Source organism: Gymnoscopelus braueri (genome assembly GCF_963280865.1).
Source record: "Gymnoscopelus braueri genome assembly, chromosome: 3".
In the NCBI taxonomy this organism is placed as follows: Eukaryota; Metazoa; Chordata; class Actinopteri; order Myctophiformes; family Myctophidae; genus Gymnoscopelus; species Gymnoscopelus braueri.
Genome location: NC_137612.1, coordinates 20,534,831 through 20,556,491, shown reverse-complemented (window position 1 = coordinate 20,556,491; position 21,661 = coordinate 20,534,831). Strand labels below are relative to the sequence as shown.

General features: G+C 39.9%; 1 protein-coding gene across 1 annotated transcript; it reads right to left on the bottom strand.

Annotated features, from left to right (window-relative positions):
• Positions 1–1,826: 1,826 nt before the first annotated feature.
• Positions 1,827–20,010, bottom strand: LOC308081848 (acidic mammalian chitinase-like; the record flags this gene model as incomplete). Its single annotated transcript, XM_080423469.1, has 18 exons — positions 1,827–2,077; positions 2,322–2,454; positions 2,559–2,675; positions 2,861–3,043; positions 3,174–3,297; positions 3,410–3,534; positions 4,256–4,421; positions 4,586–4,642; positions 4,866–5,073; positions 9,875–10,102; positions 10,218–10,350; positions 10,453–10,569; positions 10,769–10,951; positions 11,049–11,172; positions 11,272–11,396; positions 11,510–11,675; positions 19,498–19,554; positions 19,820–20,010. The coding sequence occupies 18 exons, from the start codon at positions 20,008–20,010 to the stop codon at positions 1,827–1,829; spliced, it is 2,688 nt and encodes an 895-aa protein (XP_080279595.1).
• Positions 20,011–21,661: the final 1,651 nt, after the last annotated feature.

Here is a 21,661-nt window from a genome sequence, read left to right as displayed (position 1 = left end):
GGGGTTGAACTAACGTATGATAATGTGGTATGTCCTCGTGACCGATGCCCGTGTGTTGGTTCCCACAGCACCAATTTGCTGGCTGGCAGCTCTTAGTGTCTTTGGCAGTGTCCTGCTAGTCTCATTCTCCTGGCTACTATTTTCTCGCTCACCCTACTGTAGGTATTCCCTCATACAGATTCTTGTTGATAACATGCACTCTTGCTGATGTTAAGTACCGCACGCAACATTCTGGTGTAGCACCCGCCTAGAGACTTCTGCAGGGTTGGTTTCTACTGTAGGTCCAGCATTCACTGCCATAGAGGAGAACAGACTCTATACCGATGCATAGAAGAAGCTGAGTTTGATTTGTCGGGGGAGGTTGGAGTTCCATACACTGGTCATGCTGTTCAGGGCCCTCCATTCAATTGTCTTCCTCACTTTAAGATCTTGCTCGGTTGAGTTGACCCATGAAATATACAACAACAATATACAAAAATACATATTTATGAGATACATATGGCAACAGATAGGGAAAAAAGCTTAATGCAAAGCTGAACACCAATCTGGATCAAGATCTCTCCAGAGTCATGTAGGAGGGGACAATCACAATAACTAATTTGTGAAGAGCTCCTGGATGAGAGGCTACACAGACAACATATATGTGTGCCATCTGTCTATTTGACATGATATTTGGGTCAATTAAATATAGAAGAATATGTGAATGGCACCATGTCCTCATCACAACCTCTAACATGTGGGGCCTGACATTGTTGTGTTTATGTTAATATTGTTTAATATTGATTGTCTGTTAATCCATCGGGTGTACTGGAGCCAAAAGGCATAAGTGAGTTTGGAAATGTTGATATGACTAAGTGAAAATATGTTTACAGATAAAGTAAACATATTATGATATATATTTGGTTAAAAAAAGTTTTTTTCAAAAGTTAAATCTCTATGCCGATAGTAATCATTGCTATTGAGTGTTTGTTCAGTTCAGTTTGTTCTCCAGCTCTTCAGTTTGGGATACCAATTTTGATCAGAAGAGAGATCCCCACAAAAAACAAATATCAACTTCAATTTAATAGTGTTCCTGTTCCAATTTTGTCTGCTCCGGACGGATTTGATCAAATTGGTATGTTTGGTAAAGAGCTGGAGAGAAGGGGATACACCTGTTACTGAACCAACACTCCATAGCAATGATTGCTATGGGAATATAGAACTATTTAACACTTATCTTAACAAATATATCACTTACTCCACCGTTAAGGATTTTTCATTTTTTCCTCGTATCACCCCTCATGAAAACGATCTATCTACTGCTGCTTTAGTTCCCACCAATAGTACTTGGTGTGACCCATTGGTACAAATTATGGTAGATCCATGGAACATGCTTTTGTACTGTCCCTCAAAAACTATTTCTCTGTAATAAAAACCCAACATGAAGTCACATCTTTTGTAGATACCTGTAGTTATGCCTAATGTTCATTTTTGTTATCTCATATAAACTATTTACTGCATGAATGCAAAACTATGTGATGTGCGTTTAAGGAAATAAAATGCATAATATAATGAAATGATTTAGTAAAAAAGGAATCTGCGGAATGCAATAATGTTATAATACTCAGCAATATGCAAAGACGTACTTTAATTTGTTTGGTTACAACCTGTAAAATATATAGTAACATTTCACAAGAAAACTTAACTGTACAAAACTAATCAAGGAAACATTCTTTACACAGTAAATATAATATATATTTTTAATCAGCGTTAAGATGGGAACATAATATCTATGAATATGATATACCACTTTGAGTGTTCATCAGCAAACAAACACTAGGTATTGTTCAGGGCCAGGTGCAGCACTTGCAGCTCTCAGCAAAGATGGTGCCAGAGGCGCAGGGCCTCAGGTAGGAGACACCACTTGCACACTGGTAGAAGCTGCTCCTGTTTTCTGGGACAACGTAGAGGCCATCTGGTTTGCCGTTGCAGAAACCGGATCCTGGGGCGTGCGTGGTGATGGTGGTGGTTGTGGGCCGTTTGGTGGTTGTGCTAGCACCTGGTTTTGGGGTAGTAGTGGGGGGCAGGGGGGGCAGCTCTAAATGGGCAGAAGAGAATGGAAGGGACAAGTCAAGACAAGTCATCTTTATTTACATAGCACAAACGACAGCAGTTAACCCAAAGTGCTTTCCAATCAAGGATGACAAGCTTCCCAATTGGCGCATCACGCCCTCGGGTCCTCGCCGATACGCGAATTGAAGTTGTCGGTTGGGCATGCCCATATATGGGCAATGGATCGGAATATGGAATCTGAAATGAGGAAAAGCTTCATAAAAATGTACCAATATCAAGGAGTTTGCGGAGATGTGACAGCAGAGGGTGGTTGCCTTGTCCGCAAAACTGTCCAGCAAAGTCGTCCAGATCCAGTGCCCACACAAAGGCACCACCAAATTTATTTTCCTTCAAATAGCGGACCTGTGGGGTGAAAAGACAAAGGTGAAAGAATGATTCACTGAACTATATGCTCTAACAAATGTACCATGGATGTGTGGAATATAGAGTGCTGAAATGCCACCTACCTTAATGTCATAGCTCTCCTGCGAATCAAAGCCAACCCATTCATTGTTCTTGACGGCATATGGAACTTTCTGGTCTTCAATCCACTGCACGGTGGTGCCCTTTAAAAAGCCACAGATCTGAACCCCAAAAGATTTAAGTTAGAAATACAGAATGCCTGACAGTCATGTTACACATTGCAATGTCACCAGAGAAAAGAGCTCAGTGTTTACTTAAAAAAAGGCCGGTGCCCCTTACAAAGCTAATGATAAATATTTATTTCATTCACTTGTGCTGGACCAGATGATGGATATTTTTACCTCACCTCATAGTAGGCCCAGAAGCCAGCTTCCCGTGTGTATGGTCCAGCTGATGCAGCGCCGTTAGCCGGGGCTCCAACACCGCTGTTCGATGATGTCAGACGGAAGGTGCGGCCGTAAGTGGCGAAACCCATCCTCAGCTTCTCTACTGGGGTTCCGTTGTCTCTCCAGTACTTCATAGCATAATCCTGAAAGAAGAATGAACACCACCATACTTGGTACCTACAGTATGTAACACAGGAGAACTTGTGCCAATCACCAGCTTCAGCTTATATGCCTCTTGCTCTATATGCTAAATATGCCCGCATGTTTCCTTACAGTGTTGAAGTAGATGAGTTCATCCTTGTCCTCAGAGCCACGGAACAGTGGACTATTGTGTCCAGTGAATGTCTCCCAAGTTCCATGGAAGTCATAGGTCATCACATTAATAAAGTCCAGATACCTGGAAACACATAAACACACAAACAGGAATCACCACAGCGTCTTAAGGATTATTCGCCGTGGTAATTTCCACTTCCTGTTCCTGTTCCAGCAGCCGTTGATGCTAGACTCACTTTGCAACCTCAGCGATCTCATATCCAGCATCAATGGTTGGCTTTCCTGCAGCCACAGCAGCAGTCAGCATGAGCTGGCTGTTTCCAGTCGCTGCAGCCTCAGCCTCATAGGCAGCAACCAGCTCCTGTAAATTTAAACCACAGTAGGTACTGTACGTTTATTAGACCTACTGTAGCAGTGAATGAACATTGTGATGTTTAGTTAAAGGACGACTTCACCCATTTTCAACCGATCTTCATTTAATTGGTCCTCACTGATGCTCATTATTATATGGTACCATTTTTGTCTATTCTGTCTGTGTCTCATAGGAGGGCTGTGGACAGTTCAGAATCCCGCCTACCAGTGACATCATCGATGGGGAATCCAAGCTAAATGCAGGCTTTCTATTCCTGGAAAGTTAGCATGCTATAATGGAAGCCATTGTTCTCCCGTTAATAAAAGTCACTGGTAGGCGGGTTTCTGAACTGTCCACAGCACTCCTCTGAGACACAGACCATGAGCATTAGTTGAGGACCAACTATATGAAGATAGGTTGACAATGGATGAAGTGGTCCTTACTGCCAGAATTATTTTCATATTTTTTTAGCCAGTGCCAGAGTTTTTCATTGGAAAAAAAAAGGTACTCAGGAGCCGAAATACAGCATTTTTAAGTTTTAAGTTAACAAGGAAGTGGATAGGAGTCTAGATCTTCAACTAATCATATCTCCTTGGTCTTTGGGTGAAATTGGAAAAAAAAAACATTAAAAAAAAAAAAAAAAAAAAAAAACGTGGCGGCTTTAAAGCGGTTCGCGTAGATCTACGTGATTGGCAGTCAATGTGTTAGACTTAAAGAGCAAATGCCCCACCTTGCAGAGCAGAGTGAACCTCTGCTTGTCCTCAGGTGGACTTCCACGGGTACCAGGAAACTCCCAGTCCAGATCCAGACCATCAAAGCCATGAGTCCTCAGGAATCTGATGGTTGACTGGATGAACCTCTGACGGTTGGCAGCATTGGACACCATGATGGAAAACCTAGTGAGAAGGCAAGTTGTTGCAGTTATCCAGTCGTCTGCAATGTGATGTTCACAAAAACCTGAAAGATAACTTGATAGCCTTACAATAAAAAGTTACAACTAAGATATACAAAGTATGTTTATAGTCATATAACTTGGGATGTGAGGAAAATAAGTTCTCACTGGGCTGAACCAAAGTTCCATCCTCCAACAGCTAGTAGAGTCGTCAAATGAGGATTCCTAAAGAAGACAGAAGAGAAAGATGAGGAAGATTCTTATGTTGTCAAATTATCAAACATTTATAGACCTGTGCATTCTCGTGTTGAAGTATTCCTATTGTATTCCTCTAGATGTGGTCAGATAAGATTATGTGGGAGGTTTCGAATCATCAACAACATTTCAAGGCAAATTGATAAGTATGTGCTTGGCTGCTTGCAGATCTGTCCTAGATTACAGTACATACTTGGTTTTCAGGCCATTGAATGCCTTGTAGTGAACCTCATCATTCCATTCATAGGTGACCAGTTCATTGTTGGTGTTGATTATTGAGAAGGCATAGATCAGGGTGGTGCACAGGAAGGGGTCCACACTTTGGGGCATGTACTTCCCTTCATTAGGTCTATATTGGGACCAGTTGGTGAAGTAGCATATCATCTGGTGGTTGGCAGTTGCTGTATTGTTGAGAGAAAGCAGACGTTTCACAGTTCTTATTTGTTGCGTTTAAAAGCAGAATACGGTTGGTAATTTAAACCAGCTATTACCAAATATAGACAAAACAAAAATGCTGTGGTGGACAAAGTATTCAACCCCAGTACTAAACTATAGATAGTAGATACTCAAATATTACTCAACTACAAGTGAAAGTTGCTCAGTAAAATTTGTACTTGAGTTAAACTACTGGAGTACTTGCTTTCAAAAAGTATAGTACAAATAAATGTGTTCCTGTATTCAAATTTAGACATTTTCCAATAATATTTAAAGATTATCCAGGATTTTTCAAAAATATCAATAACGTGTTGTGAGCTAAGCTTGTAGATCTCTTTTAATAGTGGTTAATTCATAACATCCTTTTTCCCTTCATAGAAAATTAATGAAGTCAAACGTAAAATTCTTGCCTTTGAAATGTAGTGGAGTGAAGGTCATAAGTATAAAGAAAATACAATTACTCAAGTACAGTACTCAAACTCAGTGGACTTTGTCACTGTCCACCACTGCAAACGTGTATGTTCAAGCAAATCCACAAATACTTTGCATGACAGGTTGGATAATTAGAAGCTGTTGGTTACCTACTGTTTAGCCTAAACTAATACTGATGACAGTACTGACATCACTTACCCATGTGGCATAACACCAGGCACAAGCCTAAGGAAAGAAACAGACACCTGGAGTTAATAACTGATGGTTACGCCCATTCTACACGCAATACATTTATTCTGATTTACAGAAGGTTTATGGCAACCATTTTACCTGCCAGAATGGTGAGCCTGGTCATCTTGATATTAAAGCTCTCAAGCCTTCACTCTGAACCTTTGTTTTGATAAAGATTAAAGTGATATTGTAATCATGGTAGAATATATACAGTATGTAATCATTCACTTTCAGAGATATTTGGCATGTATTTTCATGGCAACATTTGCAGAATCTACCCGCCGTCACATTAATGATGTAATCCAACAATTACAATGAAGCCTAATCTTGTCAAGATTGAAGAAATCTGTGTGCGCCACCACTAATTCCTCTTCTGTGCTTACCTTTGGGTACTCCAATATTCAAAAAAAGAGCCAGTGAACAACCATAACATCAAGCTTTTTATACTGTGTAAACTAGGACAGCATAGTGGGCGTTATCGAACCCCCACATTGTAACAAACAGATGTGGAAAGGACACAAGGTGATAAACACGATTGGGTCATAATAATCTGTTGAGATAAGTATGTTAATGTATGGTCAACTTACATTACAGCTCTTACACAATATATGACTTAATGGGTCAGTGGCATAAGGTGACGCATGGGCCCTAGTCACATCATTATGTAACATTATCAAATGCATCCATCATGATAATAAATAAAAACGTATAGGACTAACTTCATATCTAGCTTGCTATCCTAACATTGGGGATAGCAAGTTCTTCTCCTCCAATTCTTTTCTCTCTTGTCTTTTCTCACTGGTGCTTTTATGGTTGAAAGGCATGATGTGCTCGCTTGGCTCGCAGATGTGCTCAGCTTGTCATTCTTGGCGTTTGCACCTACAATAGCTACTGTATACAGTATATATTACATGTATGTACTGTCTCATCACATGGTCAAATAGGGACTGACGTTTGACAACGATATACATAATCATCATCATATGCATCACCATTGCATACTGTATCTACTGTATTTGTATATGACATAATTATTCTGAATCTACCACTCAACCACAAGGGCCCATTTCCCACCCAACATGTTGTTGGAGGGCCCTCACTGCCTGCTGCACTGTCTATATTTATGCCCCCTGTTATGCCCCTGTACAGTGCATGTATACAGTCATTTTGATACGGTAGACAAATACTGAAATATCCAGCTCTGCACTCTATTTATTCCTTTTATATCGTTGCTGTCAGGTGGAAACCTTGTATGTCCAAAACTGTTCCTTTTTTACTTTCCTTTACTTTTTTACTTAATTATTTTAAAAACGTTTTAAAATTGTGAAAATAGTCGCATCACGACGCGTTGCATTAATTTCAATATAGCAAGTTGAAATAATAGTTGAAATAATAATGGAGATAGGTTTCTGCCCGACAGCGATAATATTGAAGATACAATGTTACCACATATTTATTTTACAATGAAACCAAAAGTTTAATTGACAATCTCACCCTCCATTTGATTTATCATATTTAGCTGAAAAAGACACTTGAAAGTCATCTTCCAATACTCACAGTACTCTTCAGATTGCTTTATCTTTTTTCCATGCTGGTTAAATACAGATGAACTTTGTCCTCTATTAGTACTATTATTAAGCATCTTATTGCCTCCACGGCAGAAATGCTTCTCAGCCCTCAACTTCAATCTTGATGAAGATAGCTAAAACGCACTGATTAGAAGACTGAGAGACTTTGAAGTTCAAAATGGAGGTTGGGAATTTGGTAGTTTAACTGAACTCAATTCTGCATACTGATACCAACTGAAGACAAATAATAACATCCTTATTGAGACAAGTGAAAAGCACATGGAAAATGTCCAAATAAGAAACCCCAATCAATAAATTGGGACTTATAACGAGATGCTCAGACATCAAAGTCTAGGTGGAAGGATGGTTAAAGAATATAAATTTTACAGAATGGGTTCCCATATCGTTAGACATTGTGTTCACTTATGGCACAACTGACTGGCAGGTGAGCCAGCAGCAGTGACAACACACACAAATATGCTTGGGGATGAATCAAATGGCATAATGATGTTATGCCAATTTAAATATTTTCTCCCCACTACAGTGGGGAGAAAAATAGGTGAAAAGAAAAATACTTATTTATCCCAGAGGGGAAATTTAAAACTACAGCTGCTCTCATCAGCAAAGCATAACATTAATTATAAAACATAATACATTAAAAACAGCTGCACAGCTGTAGGCCTATACTGTACGTCAAGTACCAGTCAATTAAATGCCACCTATGCGTTGTAAAGTTTAATTCAGCTCCACCTCCACAACATCACTCGCCTTCCTCAGTTTGTTGAGTCTGTTGGTGTCCACCACGCCGCCCGCTGCCCCAGCACGCCACGGCAAATAAGAAGGCACTGACCACTATAGACTCACAGAACATTTTCTAAATCTTTTAGCAGACATTGAAAAAGTCTAATTTATTTTGACCAGTCCACTTTATTGTACATTTTTTATCAACAGTTACACAAAACACACTGTAATAAAAAAAAAATCATACTGTTTGACCGAAAAGGCATAGGCTGAAGCTCATAGCTTATTTATGCCTATCCTTTATACATGTTGGTTTAAGTTATTCATAGTTACAAAGTTCATATTAAATGAACGCTCAAAAATGATCCGCAATTACATTCAAAACTACTTAATCTGTTTGTATTAATCAAACACAATACACTGTGTACAATACAATAAAGTGGTACCTCGACTACTTGTAATCCTCCACGATGTCCACATTGACCCCATGGATGGAAATGGGGGACACCAGTGTCTTCTTCTTCCTCCAATCCACGACCAGCTCCTTAGTCTTTGTCACATTGAGCTGCAGGTGGTATTGCTCACACCACCAGCACCCACCAGCACCCACCAGCACCCACCTGCGTGCGTGTGTGTGTGCGTGCGTGCGTGCGTGCGTGCGTGCGTGCGTGCGTGCGTGCGTGCATGCGTGCGTGCGTGCGTGCGTGCGTGCGTGCGTGCGTGTCATGCCAGGCAAATTAGACTATGTTGAAATGTCTACCTATTATTATGCTTTCTTTAGGTCATTCCAAAAAAATGGGAGACAACTTGGGCATGTTTTCATGTCAGTGACTTGCAGACTTTGTCCAGTGAACCTACTGATGCCTATTAGATAAGAACAAATACATCACTCTAATCAATAAAGTGCAAAATTATATTGTTGGGCCAAAGTATTAATGTCATAAAGGTTACTGAATCAACAAGCTTACATCTTTAATTTGCTTATCATAACCTGGACCTGGAATATCAGCATATCCCATGGACCTCTCAACTTTGTACTCATACGATGTGCTTGGCTACAGGTGGCAGTTATACACAGGAAATGATGATTCTTCTGCTCCAGTGGGGTTAATATAAGGAATGAGTTTGTTTGTTTTGTCTGTCATGGTTGGTATTTATAAATGTGAAATGCAAATAGTTCTCTTATATCTGCCTGCTACTTTGTAGTTTCCACCAACATTACTCGGTGTGACCACTATACGGACGACATAAGGAGAATAATTATTGTGCATTTACACCTTTCAAAACGTACTTCTCTACAAACCCATCGTGACATTAATCATACAATCACACCTTTTGGAGATAGTAGTCATGTGCCTAATGTTCGTCTAGTTTATCTAATATAAAAAAAATCTGTATCTATGCAAAACTAGGTAATACGGGTTAAAGAGAACAAAATGCATAGAATTGAATACAATTATTTGGGGGGGGGATCTCAAATAATAAAATAATGAAATAATACTCAACAGTATGCAAAATAAGTACTTTAATTTGTTTGGCTATAATCTGTACACAACATTTCACAAGAAAACTGAATTCTAACTTTACAAAACTAATCAAGACACGACAAGATTTCAGGTGATCATTATTTACACAGCAAATATAACATCTTTTATCATGCCTTAAGATGGGAATATAATACCCAGTGTTTGCGAGTGAATGTTATCCATAGTGTTCTATAGTAGGCCTACTGTGGGAGTTCACAAATAAACACAAGGTAACTTTGTTCACCCATTAATTGTTCAGGGCCAGTTACAGCACTTGCAGCTGTCATCAAAGATGGTGCCAGAATCACAGTGCCTAATGTAGTCGACGCCAGCTGCACACATGTAGAAGCTGGACTTGTCATCTGGGTTAGGGTAGAGGCCGTCTGGTTTGCCATTGCAGAAACCGGATCCTGGGGCATGTGTGGTGGTGGTAGTCGTAGGTCTGGTTGTGCTAGCACCAGGTTCTGGGGTAGTGGTGGGGGGCAATGGGGGAAGCTCTGAACAGTGAAAAAAAAAAGTTAAGTATTGTTATTTATGTAATATTGAGTGAATAACGGTGTAAATTAGATATATCATTTTATATATTTTACTCATGAAATTCTTTGCCATTACCAATATCAAGGAGTTTGTGGAGATGTGACAACAGAGGGTGGTTACCCTCTCCACAGAATCGTCCAGCAAAGTCGTCCAGATCTAGTGCCCACACAAAGGCACCACCATATTTATTCTCCTTCAGGTAGCGGACCTGTGGGGTGGAAGGTCAAAGGTGAAAGAACGATTCACTGAACTATGCTCTAACAAATGCACCATGGATGTGTGGAATATATGGTGATAATATGCCTCCTACCTTGATATCATAGCTCTCCCTGGTATCAAAGCCAACCCATTCATTGTTCTTGGTGGCATATGGAACTTTTTGGTCTTCAATCCACTGCACAGTGGTGCCTTTTAAAAAGCCACAGATCTAAACCACAAACGAAAAACAAAAGTTAGGGATGTATACCTGACAATCATGTACACATTGTAATGTCACAAGAAAAAGGAACTAAAAAGAAAAAGGGTAATTCTATGTATTAAATCAGTGTCTTTCCATGTTATTGTCTGTCTGATTAGCTGCTCACCCTCAGAATTATTTAATTATTGTTATCATTTCCGAGACCCACCTCATAGTAGGCCCAGAAGCCAGCTTCCCGTGTGTATGGTCCAGCTGATGCTGGGCCGCTAGCCTGGGCTCCAATACCGGTGTCTGATGATGTCAGACGGAAGGTGCGGCCATAAGCGGCAAACCCCATCCTCAGCTTCTCCACTGGGGTGCCGTTGTCTCTCCAGTATTTCATGGCAAAGTCCTAAAATGGGAAAGGAGGTTGGATTTAAAACAACCGGTAAAGTGTATACAGTGATACAGGTTGTATTATGGATGTTTCTTACAGTACGTTTCCTTACAGTGTTGAAGTAGATGAGGTCACCCGTGTCATGGGAACCACGGTACAGTGGGCTGTTGTGTCCGGTGAACGATTCCCAAGTCCCATGGAAGTCATAAGTCATCACATTGATGAAGTCCAGCTCCCTGGGTACAAATGAGGAAATTATGGAAATGATCACTATGAAAAGCTTTTATGTGATACAAGCAGTCCCCTTCTTCTCTAATGAGGTACATTAGACTCACTTGGCAATCTCAGCGATTTCATATGCACCATCAATGGTTCCCTTTCCTGCAGACACAGCAGCGGTCACCATTAGCTGAGTATTGCCAGTAGATTTGGCCTCAGCTGCATAGGCAACGACAAGTTCCTGCAAATCCACAATGCCACAATGCATCACAGTTAGAAACTAAACAATGTAACTGAACCACAGTTGTGAACCAAAAGTGAAAATTGAACATAAAGACAGAGCTGAAGACCCACCCTGCAGAGTAGAGTGAACCTCTGCTTGTCCTCAGGTGGACTTCCACGAGCTCCAGGATACTCCCAGTCCAGATCCAGACCATCAAAGCCATGAGTCCTCAGGAATTTGATGGTGGACTGGATGAACTTCTGACGGTTGGCAGCATTGGACACCATGATGGAGAACCTGGGTAGAAGGTTGAGGTATCGCACATATGTTCTTATGTTCCATCCTGTTCATAGCTTATATCTATAGCTACAAAATAGAATAAAAAATAATATGATAGAATAGATAATTCCAATAAAAAGAACCGTCATGATAACCTTTCAGCTGGTCGTGCATACATGTGATTTATAAGAATACTCACTGTCTGGAGCCGAAGTTCCAGCCACCAACAGCCAACAGAGTCCTCAGATGGGGATTTCTAAACCAGACAAGGAGAGATTAGTTAGACTGATGTTATGTCTACATTATGGGGTCTGTTTGTCGCATGATATGTACAACCTGATGAAGGAAAACGGCCTCTTTTGCCTTCAGTCTGTTATTTGCTTTCCGATGCACAACACATTAGCAACAAAAGCTCCCTGGCTTTTTCTGAAAATAGCTAAATCTACTGTTTGTACTTTGAATACCGAAGGTTACTTACTTTGTCTTCAGTTCATTGAAGGACTTGTAGAGAACCTCGTCATTCCATTCATAGGTGACAACTTCATTGGCATGGTTGATCATGGCAAATGCATAGATCAGGGTGGTACACACGAAGGGGTCCACATCTTTTGGCATGTATTTTCCTTGATCAGGTCTGTACTGGGACCAGTTGGTGAAGTAGCATATCATCTGGTGGTTGGCAATCGCTGTAGTTGATAATTTAAAGGGAAGAGAGCAGATTTAGGAAAAGTCATGTTGAGTGCTATACATATGGTGAAACTATATGCATATTGTTCTGCACATATTTACTTGCTGCTAGTGTCCAAACCAAGTCTCCAGACAAATTAGCCTTTAGTTGATGCGATAGAATTTTGACTTACCCAGATGGCATAACACCAGGCATAGGCCTATTGAAAGAGACAAATTACACACAATCTGTCATTTAGGAACATTGAGGAATATGTCTGCAACAGTATCTCCAAAGCCGTGTATAGAGAGTTGTTGTGAATGCAACACCTTTAAAAAAAATCAAAAATATAACAATTTGTGTTACCTGTGATAACGGTGAGTCTGGTCATTTTGATATGAAATCTCACAACTTCATAATGTTACTGTAAAATAAAAGAGAAAATGAGAATCAGAAAAAAGATTATGGTCAAGTTTGAGGAACATTTACAGGTCATTTTTGTACGCTCATACTTTCAGACACTTATGGTTTTGCTCTTACTTAATTGGCTCACTGTACAATAACAACCAATATAAGGCATTGAAAACAGAGCTCAACAATGCAATATATAATTTTCTGAGTGTACAGTACAGTATACTATACACTCAGAAAATAGACAGCAAGACATAAAACCATCTGATATACTACTGTATATCAGTAATATACAGTAGTAAGTATTTCTCCCAGATATAACATTACTTAAGTCTCAGTTTAATTAGCATATAACTTCTGTTGTCCTGAAAACCTAGTGAAATTGTTACATAAAGTTTGTCGACCCTGATCATTTTCCCCCAAGCTTACCTCAGAACCTTCATCAGATGAAATACCAGTGAATAGCAGTTATATTTAGCTTCTTATACTATTGATTCAGGACAAGTGAGGGAGGGATTGTAAAGTAATTAATTGATAACTTGTGTGAGTGGGGGTTATAAAAATGGGTACATGATCTGATAAGATAATGTTAGGTCTGACCTAAATTAGTAAATAATTTACTTGGTGGACCAATGCAGCACTCTCAGAGCATTAGTGACTGGTAAATCAGTTGTTCTCTCTAATATATTGATCAACATCAATAGATAACTATGAAACCTTATGGATTATACTTTTTGACCATTACATTTTAGTAATGTTTTTGGCCTATTAAACACACTTGGCCTTTGAATACAAATATAAATCAAATCTATTTCCAAGTTGATTTAAAATTGCTAAGTGATAGTGACATGTATTGGCCAATATTAATAATATAATGCAAAATTGCTACAGGGTCCTGTCAAATTAATAATATCTATGCTACAACGGCATTATACATGCTACTGCCTTTGCTCCAAGATTGGTAACTGACAATGTGACAAGATTGACATTGAAATATCGGACCCTGACCATTGATCATGAAGTATTGTTTACATGGCATGTACTGTACATGAATACCCTCTGTTATGAATCTCACATCAAATCTGTTACCAAATCCACTAGTGGACTAGTGTAATAGTGTCCTGTTCGGGCTCCCCAACAAAGCCCTGGACAGACTGCAGTATATGTGCAGAACTCAGCTGCCAGAGTGCTCACCCATTAAAAGTGTCTGTTAAATGCCTAAATTCTATGGAGATTCATTGGACTCTTTTAAGTCTGCACTGAAGAGACACTTGTTCAAACAGGCTTTTGGCAGCTAGTGTGTTTATTGTCTCCGCCAGGCCGAAAGGCATGGCGAGAGAGTATGTTTTGCACCCTGTCCGTCCGTCCGTCCGTCCGTGTGTCCGTGTGTGTGTCCGTGTGACCATGTGACCATGTGTCCGTGTGTCCGTGTGTGTGTGTGTGTGTGTGTCCGTGTGTCCGTGTGTGTGTGTGTGTGTGTGTGTGTGTGTGTGTGTGTGTGTGTGTGTGTGTGTGTGTGTGTGTGTGTGTGTGTGTGTGTGTGTGTGTGTGTGTGTGTGTGTGTGTGTGTGTGAGTGTGTGTGTGTGTGTGTGTGTGTGTGTGTGTGTGTGTGTGTGTGTGTGTGTGTGTGTGTGTCTGTCTGTGAACAGCTAATCTCCGGCACAGTTGGCCCGGCCGCTGCGAAACTGTACACACACAGTCCCTGGATGCCAAAGCCGAACATCTGCCCCGTATTTTTCAGATTGGCCAATTATAGCGCCACCAGGAGGCCGATTTGTGCAAAACACATTTTTGGATATCATTCCTACAGATTTTGTCCAAACCTCACGCAAATCGGTACACAGTATCTCTATAGTCATGTGATCAACACACGGATCTGTCCGATTTTCCATATTCCATCCTGATTGGCAAAGATTGGCTTTCAAAGTTTGCACGATTGGTTTGTTTTGAACAAAATGCCTCAAATCATCAACGCAGCGTGCGATTTCTGTGAAATTGTGCATGCACATTCACACTAGGCCGAGGAAGAAATGCCACTCTTTTCACATTAGCCTGTTATAGCACCACCAGCAGGTCTAATTTAGCAAAACACATTTTTGGAACAACATGCCTCAAATCATGAATGCAGTGCCCAATTGAAAGGCCTAAGAAGAAATGGCACCCTTTTCACATTGGCCTATTATAGCGCCACCAGGAGGCCACAATAACCTACCTGACCTGGCGGAGACCTGTGCTCTGAGGTAAAGCGTCCTTGGGTTTCCCAATAGTCATCTGCAATTTTATCTGGTGAGGAGTAGGAGGGGGTGCCTGGGAATTAGGAGGTTAGCGGTTCGATCCCGGTTGCTCCTGGCATCATGCATGTGTCGTTGAGCAAGGCACTGAAACCTTAACTGCTCCCTGGGAGCTGTTTAATATCTGCACACTACTCCTAATAGTTAGGATGGGTTAAATGCAGAGGATATATTCCAGCTACATTATGTACTTGGTCAATTCCTTTTGCTGGTTCATTTACAAAAGTGCACAATATTCGAAAAATAAATAATTTCTTTGCTCAATATAACAACTCTCTCATTTGCAAAGCATAGTAGTTTAAGATGCAGGGGTGGAAAGTACTGATGAGCTAGCCAGATGTATGGAGGATCAAGAGGACTGGATATGCAGCGAGAGAGCGATGTAGGACTTACATAGTAAATCATTTGTATGAGTTAAAGATTGTGTCAAAAATACTTCCAGCGGTTAAATAAATGAACTTCCACCAGTATGATAAATACTTTTATTCTTATGCAATTAAATACAAATTTCACAAAAATGTCAACTCTACAAGTCTATTCTCTAAACTATATCACGTTTACTACATATTGTCTACAGTACATAACAGAAATTAAGTAATTGTCCAAGAGACTTTTAGCACCAAGCAAACGACTCATCGGATGTGTCTAATGCTCAGGGCCACACACAGCACTTGCAGCTGTCTTCAAAGACAGTGCCCACTCCACATGGCCTCAGGTAGGTTCTGCCACCTGCGCACACGTAGTAGCTGCCCCTGTCCTCTGGGTTAACATAGATTCCATCAGCTAACCCTTTGCAAAATCCCTTCCCTGGAACAGGTGGCGTCACAACAGGTTTGGTCGTGACGGGTTTGGTTGTGACGGGTTTGGTTGTGACGGGTTTGGAGGTTGTGGCAGTGGTTGGCTTAGGGGTGGTAACGCCAGGTTTGGAGGTTGTGGTTGGGGTTGGAGGCAGATCTGAGAGATTGACAGGAGCAGAAAGTGCATGTTTTACTGAGATATTAAGTATGGGAGTATTAAGTATTAAATCCTTCAAATATTTATATTCCTCGTCCTGTGCAACATTTAAGTACGGTATGGTTAAGTGTTAACACTTAACCATATTCCTTGTGTTCTCTCATTGTGCAATATTTAACTTAAGTTTTATGGGGTTAACTCTTAATTATTATTACTAATATATTGCTTTTCGTTATTGCCATTCTATAAAAAATGTTTTTATATATATTATTTTCTTGTTTTAATATTTTCGTTATATGTACACAATCTGCAGGACAAGTCCCAACAACATTTCGCTGCTTGTACCTGTATAAGTCAGTGACAAATAAAACTTCTTGAATCTTGAATCTTGAAAACTGAATCAAATTCCTTGTCACCTCTCATTGTGCAACATTTATGAACACAGAAAAAAGATGAGAAACAACTCTGCTTACCGGCATTAATAAGGCTGCGCAGATGTCCCAGCAAAGGGTGGTTTCCCTCACCACAGAAGTCTCCCTTAAAGTCATCCAGATCCAGGGCCCACACAAAGGCACCACCAAAGTTGTTGTCTTTCATGTATTGAACCTGTAGATTGCAGGACAACAACATTACTGACTGACCAATGAGCAGTAGATTTTCTTCTATCGTATTGTCCGCTCCATTTCCACACACACAAATGGTACACTGGTGGACTTGATATCACACTACTACACTTTAATATAGTGTGAAGATATACCACTTAGACTTATATCATAGGACAGGACCCTATCTCCTGTTTCTGTAGCATGAGGCGGCTTAATGTACAGGTACATCCACCAGCCATGATGTACAAGTACACCCCCTGGACATGACGCTAGTTTGTCGCATGATCGCAGACTTAGACTTACACCACTTTAATGTCCTCTGAGAGGCAATTAGTGGTACAACGCAGTAGCCTAAAGTACATATAGATAATTTAAAAGCAATCAAATGAACAAAACATTATTCAAAACTCATCTGTAGCAGCAAACATAAATGATCACAGGCAAGCCAAACATGTAAGGTACAGTACATCAACTTGTCTACCAACAATTGTAAACAAAAACTAATTCATAAATAGACCTATAATAGTGCATATCGTTACTGTTGGGTAGAAACCTCATATCTCCATATTTCAACTACATTGGATGCATTGGAACACAGGTTATTTTTCCCATTTCCTGAAAAGTAACAGTTTTGGACATACAAGGTTTCCACCCGACAGCGACGACATCCTCCATTGTGTCCATGTGTTTCATATCCCTATAGTAGTCCATGTATATCGTCCCCTATCCCACATTTCCCCATGGCTACTGTGTCTTGTTTAATTGAGTTATTGCCATGGGAATAAATTCATTTTCTACTTACCTTGATTGCAAAGCTCTCCTTGGAATCAAAGCCAACCCACTCGTTGTTCTTGACAGCATAGGGAACCTTCTGGTCGTCAATCCACTTCAGGGCGGCGCCCTCCATGAAGGTGCAGATCTGAAAGAAACGAAATAAAGACATTTAATTGCCAGACCCAAGGGGTCGTCCATACATGGGCATGGTCCATTTGTCCTCCGGCCCCAGCCAAAAAAGTCTGTCCCCCTTTCGTCCATACATGGGCATACACAGGCTGACACGTCATGTGAAGTCCGGCTTAGCCGTGACGTAGTGCATGTTTTGTACCTGTTTTCTCCATACATGGGCATGCCCCCTTTGTCCTTAGGCATGCCCCCTTTCCTTAAGTCCCCCTTCCCAAATGCCTAAAATGATTTATGCTTTTCAGTTATAAAGTGGTTTGTAGGTGTGCTACATACTAGGACTTCATTCTGGGTCTGGCAGAACCAGGTCTCCTGGTCTTGTTTTTAAATGCCTTTGTGGTTAGATGTGAACCACAAAAAAATGAAAGTTAGGGATATAGTATAACCGACATGTATGTAATATTCCTAACCACATCAAAGGACCAAAAAAGAACAGTGTTGGATTCTAATCTTATCTTACTGTATGCAAAATAGATCTGTGACCTTTCATTCTCTTGTCAGATCTACTAATTAGATCTGCTACTAATATTTATTTATTTATATATATTTATTTATATTTATAATTGTGTTTATTTAGACATTCACCTCATAGTAGGCCCAGAAGCCAGCTTCCCGTGTGTATGGTCCAGCTGATGCAGCGCCGCCAGCCGGGGCTCCAATACCGGTGTTTGATGTTGTCAGACGGAAGGTGCGGCCGTACGTGGCGAAACCCATCATCAGCTTCTCCGCTGGGGTTCCCTTGTCCCTCCAGTACTTCATGGCATAATCCTGAGGTTGACGTGGAAGGATTAGCAATATACAGTACAGTATACGTATATATATGCTTGAACTGTTGTCTGAACAGTGAATGTTCACTATTGACCTTGAATTAAAGTACTAAGGTTACAGGATACAGATCATTAAAATTATAATGATATCATCTATTATGCTCATGTTTTGCCATCCTTACAGTGTTGAAGTAGATGAGTTCACCCTTGTCCTGAGAGCCACGGTACAGTGGGCTGTTGTGTCCAGTAACTTGCTCCCAAGTTCCATGGAAGTCATAGGTCATCACGTTAATAAAGTCCAGATACCTGGAGAAACACAATAAACAGGTATAAAAGGTATATGCTGACAACCCCTTTCATTTTCTTGCAAAAAGTATTTTTTTTGTTCAAATTACACAACAACCTACTTTGCAATCTCAGCGATCTCATATCCAGCATCAACGGTTCCCTTTCCTGCAGACACAGCAGCAGTCAGCATGAGCTGGCTGTTTCCAGTCTTTGCAGCCTCAGCCGCGTAGGCAGCAACCAGCTCCTGTAAATTTAAACCACAGTTTGTCAGATCTAAAAGAGTGAATTGGTGCTGTCATCCTTTGTGAAGAATTTGACAATAAGAGTCAGGGCGCCCATGCCTTGCAGAGCAGAGTGAACCTCTGCTTGTCCTGAGGTGGACTTCCACGGGAACCAGGATACTCCCAGTCCAGATCCAGACCATCAAAGCCATGAGTTCTCAGGAATCTGATGGTTGACTGAATGAACTTCTGACGGTTGGCAGCATTGGACACCATGATGGAGAACCTATAAACAAAATGTGAATATTATTTATATTCTTCAGCTGAAAAATGATTGGGGATGCATAAGCATAATATTAATATGTCTTTGATGCCTTATTAAGCCGGTACTTTAACCACTTAAACCTGATTTATACTTTGTCATAAGACGGTGTCTTGTGGCAAAAATAGCTAATCTACAAGCTCAAGGCATACAAAGGAGTATACATTAAGCATATACTGTAGGCTGATACTGTAGGTTACTTTTGAGGATTTTTGCCTAGATGGACAACATAGAGTCACCAGGATTAATGTGGTTAATATGAATACTTCATTGTCCTATTTCTGCCTTAAATTTAAGTACAAGTACAGGTGTTGGTAACATAATTCTGTAACAAGAATGAAAAGGATTCTCACTGGGTTGAACCAAAGTTCCATCCACCCACAGCCAGCAGAGTCTTCAGCTCAGGATTCCTGTGAAGTAACAGACAGGCTACTATAAGTATTCATTACATCAGCAATAGCAGTATAACATATATTTTTAGTTTTTATGTGACAATAAGATGTGTGAATAGGCTAGCTCGACACTTTTGTATTTAATTTTTTTTTAAATGTACTTACAGAAATATAAGTTTGTCAGGTAAAACAGATTCAAACACAGGAACAGTGAAATCTGGATTTTACTGTGTATCTACAGTATATACTGCACTGTACTTTGTATTAAATGGCACCTGCTTACTTTTTCTTCAAGCCATTGAAGGTCTTGTAGAGAACCTCATCATTCCATTCATAGGTGATCAGTTCATTGTTAGGGTTGATGATGGAGAATGCATAAATCAAATGGGTGCACAGGAAGGGGTCCACATTCTGGGGCATGTATTTCCCATCCCCAGGTCTGTACTGCGACCAGTTAGTGAAGTAGCACACCATTTTGGAGGCAGTGGCTGGAATTGGAAGAAAAACGGTTGTGGGGGGGGGGGGTTGTTATTTATCTATTCATTTATTTATCTATTATGCTGTTTACTTACTTATTTATTAGACGTTTACAGTCATTAGGTTTACAGTTAACAGTAAATGTTAACTGTAAACCTAAACATTTTAAGGTAAATGTGAGAATGAAGTGTTATGCAACCTGCAGCAGAAGCAGATGTTATTTTACACCTAACACCTAGACTTACCCAGCTGGCACATCGCCAAGCACAAGCCTAAGGAGGGGGGGGAGGAAAAACAGAAAACAGTAGCTATGAATGTTAGATCCGGACAGACAGTACTGTAGCATATGGTAATTTACAGAATTTATAATTCCTTGAGGTGATGTGTGACATCTGTGTAGTTGATGGTGAAATGTACCTGCTAGGACAGTAAACGTGGTCATCTTGAAGTCTCTAAGACACCAGAGGAGATATAAGATTTGTCAATATACAGGAAATTTACAATTAAATCCAAGAACCTAGCATCAGTTTAAACAATAAACAATCAAAAATAATAAACTGTACAATGAAGCTATACCAGGAAACATAGAACCTAGCATCTGTCTAAATAACATGCGATCTAAATTCCATTTTAACCTTTGCATAACTCTGATTGGTCGTCAAGACTTGGTCAAGTGCTACGGGCTAAGGTGGGGTCTGAAGAGGTGAGTCTTCAGATTACGGCAGAAAATTGGGAGTGAATCTGCAGTTCTAACTGCAAAGGGGATTTTGATCCATTGAAGATGTTTGAATAGATTATGACAACATTCCAGTTCAATCCATAATAGCCAGGCTGTACGGACATTAATCATCGTAATTATTCTAATCATTATGCATAACCTTGTTAAGAATTTTCATTGCTGGGCAAAATATCTATCATAGGAAAAAACAGGGATAAAATATATTTTAAAAACAGCCAAGACAGCATAATTGCCAGACACATCACATAGTAACTTATTCTTATAGTGGCAATAACGTGAAATATGCATGTGTTGTGTTCTAACACTTATGCATCTTGCAATACTGGGTTAATGTTATCGTTATATGGCTTTGCTTTAGTTTTGTCTTACATTTGGCCCCCACACTACCTCCCCCTCCCCTTGTTCCTCCCCTCTTTCTCTCTCCTTTTTCTTCTTTTCCTCCTTTTTCTTTAACTTTCTTTCAATCTTTTTTTGCTGAATTTAACCTATTTCTATCAACAGTGTACACACTCCCCAGAATTTTTTTAAATTTTTTTTTATTACATTTCAAGTCTGTGAGTACCTGTATGATTATACATATATATATATATATATATATATATATATATATATATATATATATATATATATATATATACAGACGATGCCGGGTAAAAATGCAAAAAAAAAAGGGGGGATATAAATATAACTGTACATGCATATATGCACCTGTCTGTGAAACCTAAACTGAATTCCCTAATAAAAAATATAATAATAAATAAATAAAAACATTTGGCTCACACTAATGACCTTACATTTCCACAGTAGCTACTGTATATGCCACATAAAATCTACTGATCCCAAATGACAACTTCCAGTATTATTAAGTACAGTACTCAACTCTTTCTGCCAATAACTAAAAGCTCAGGA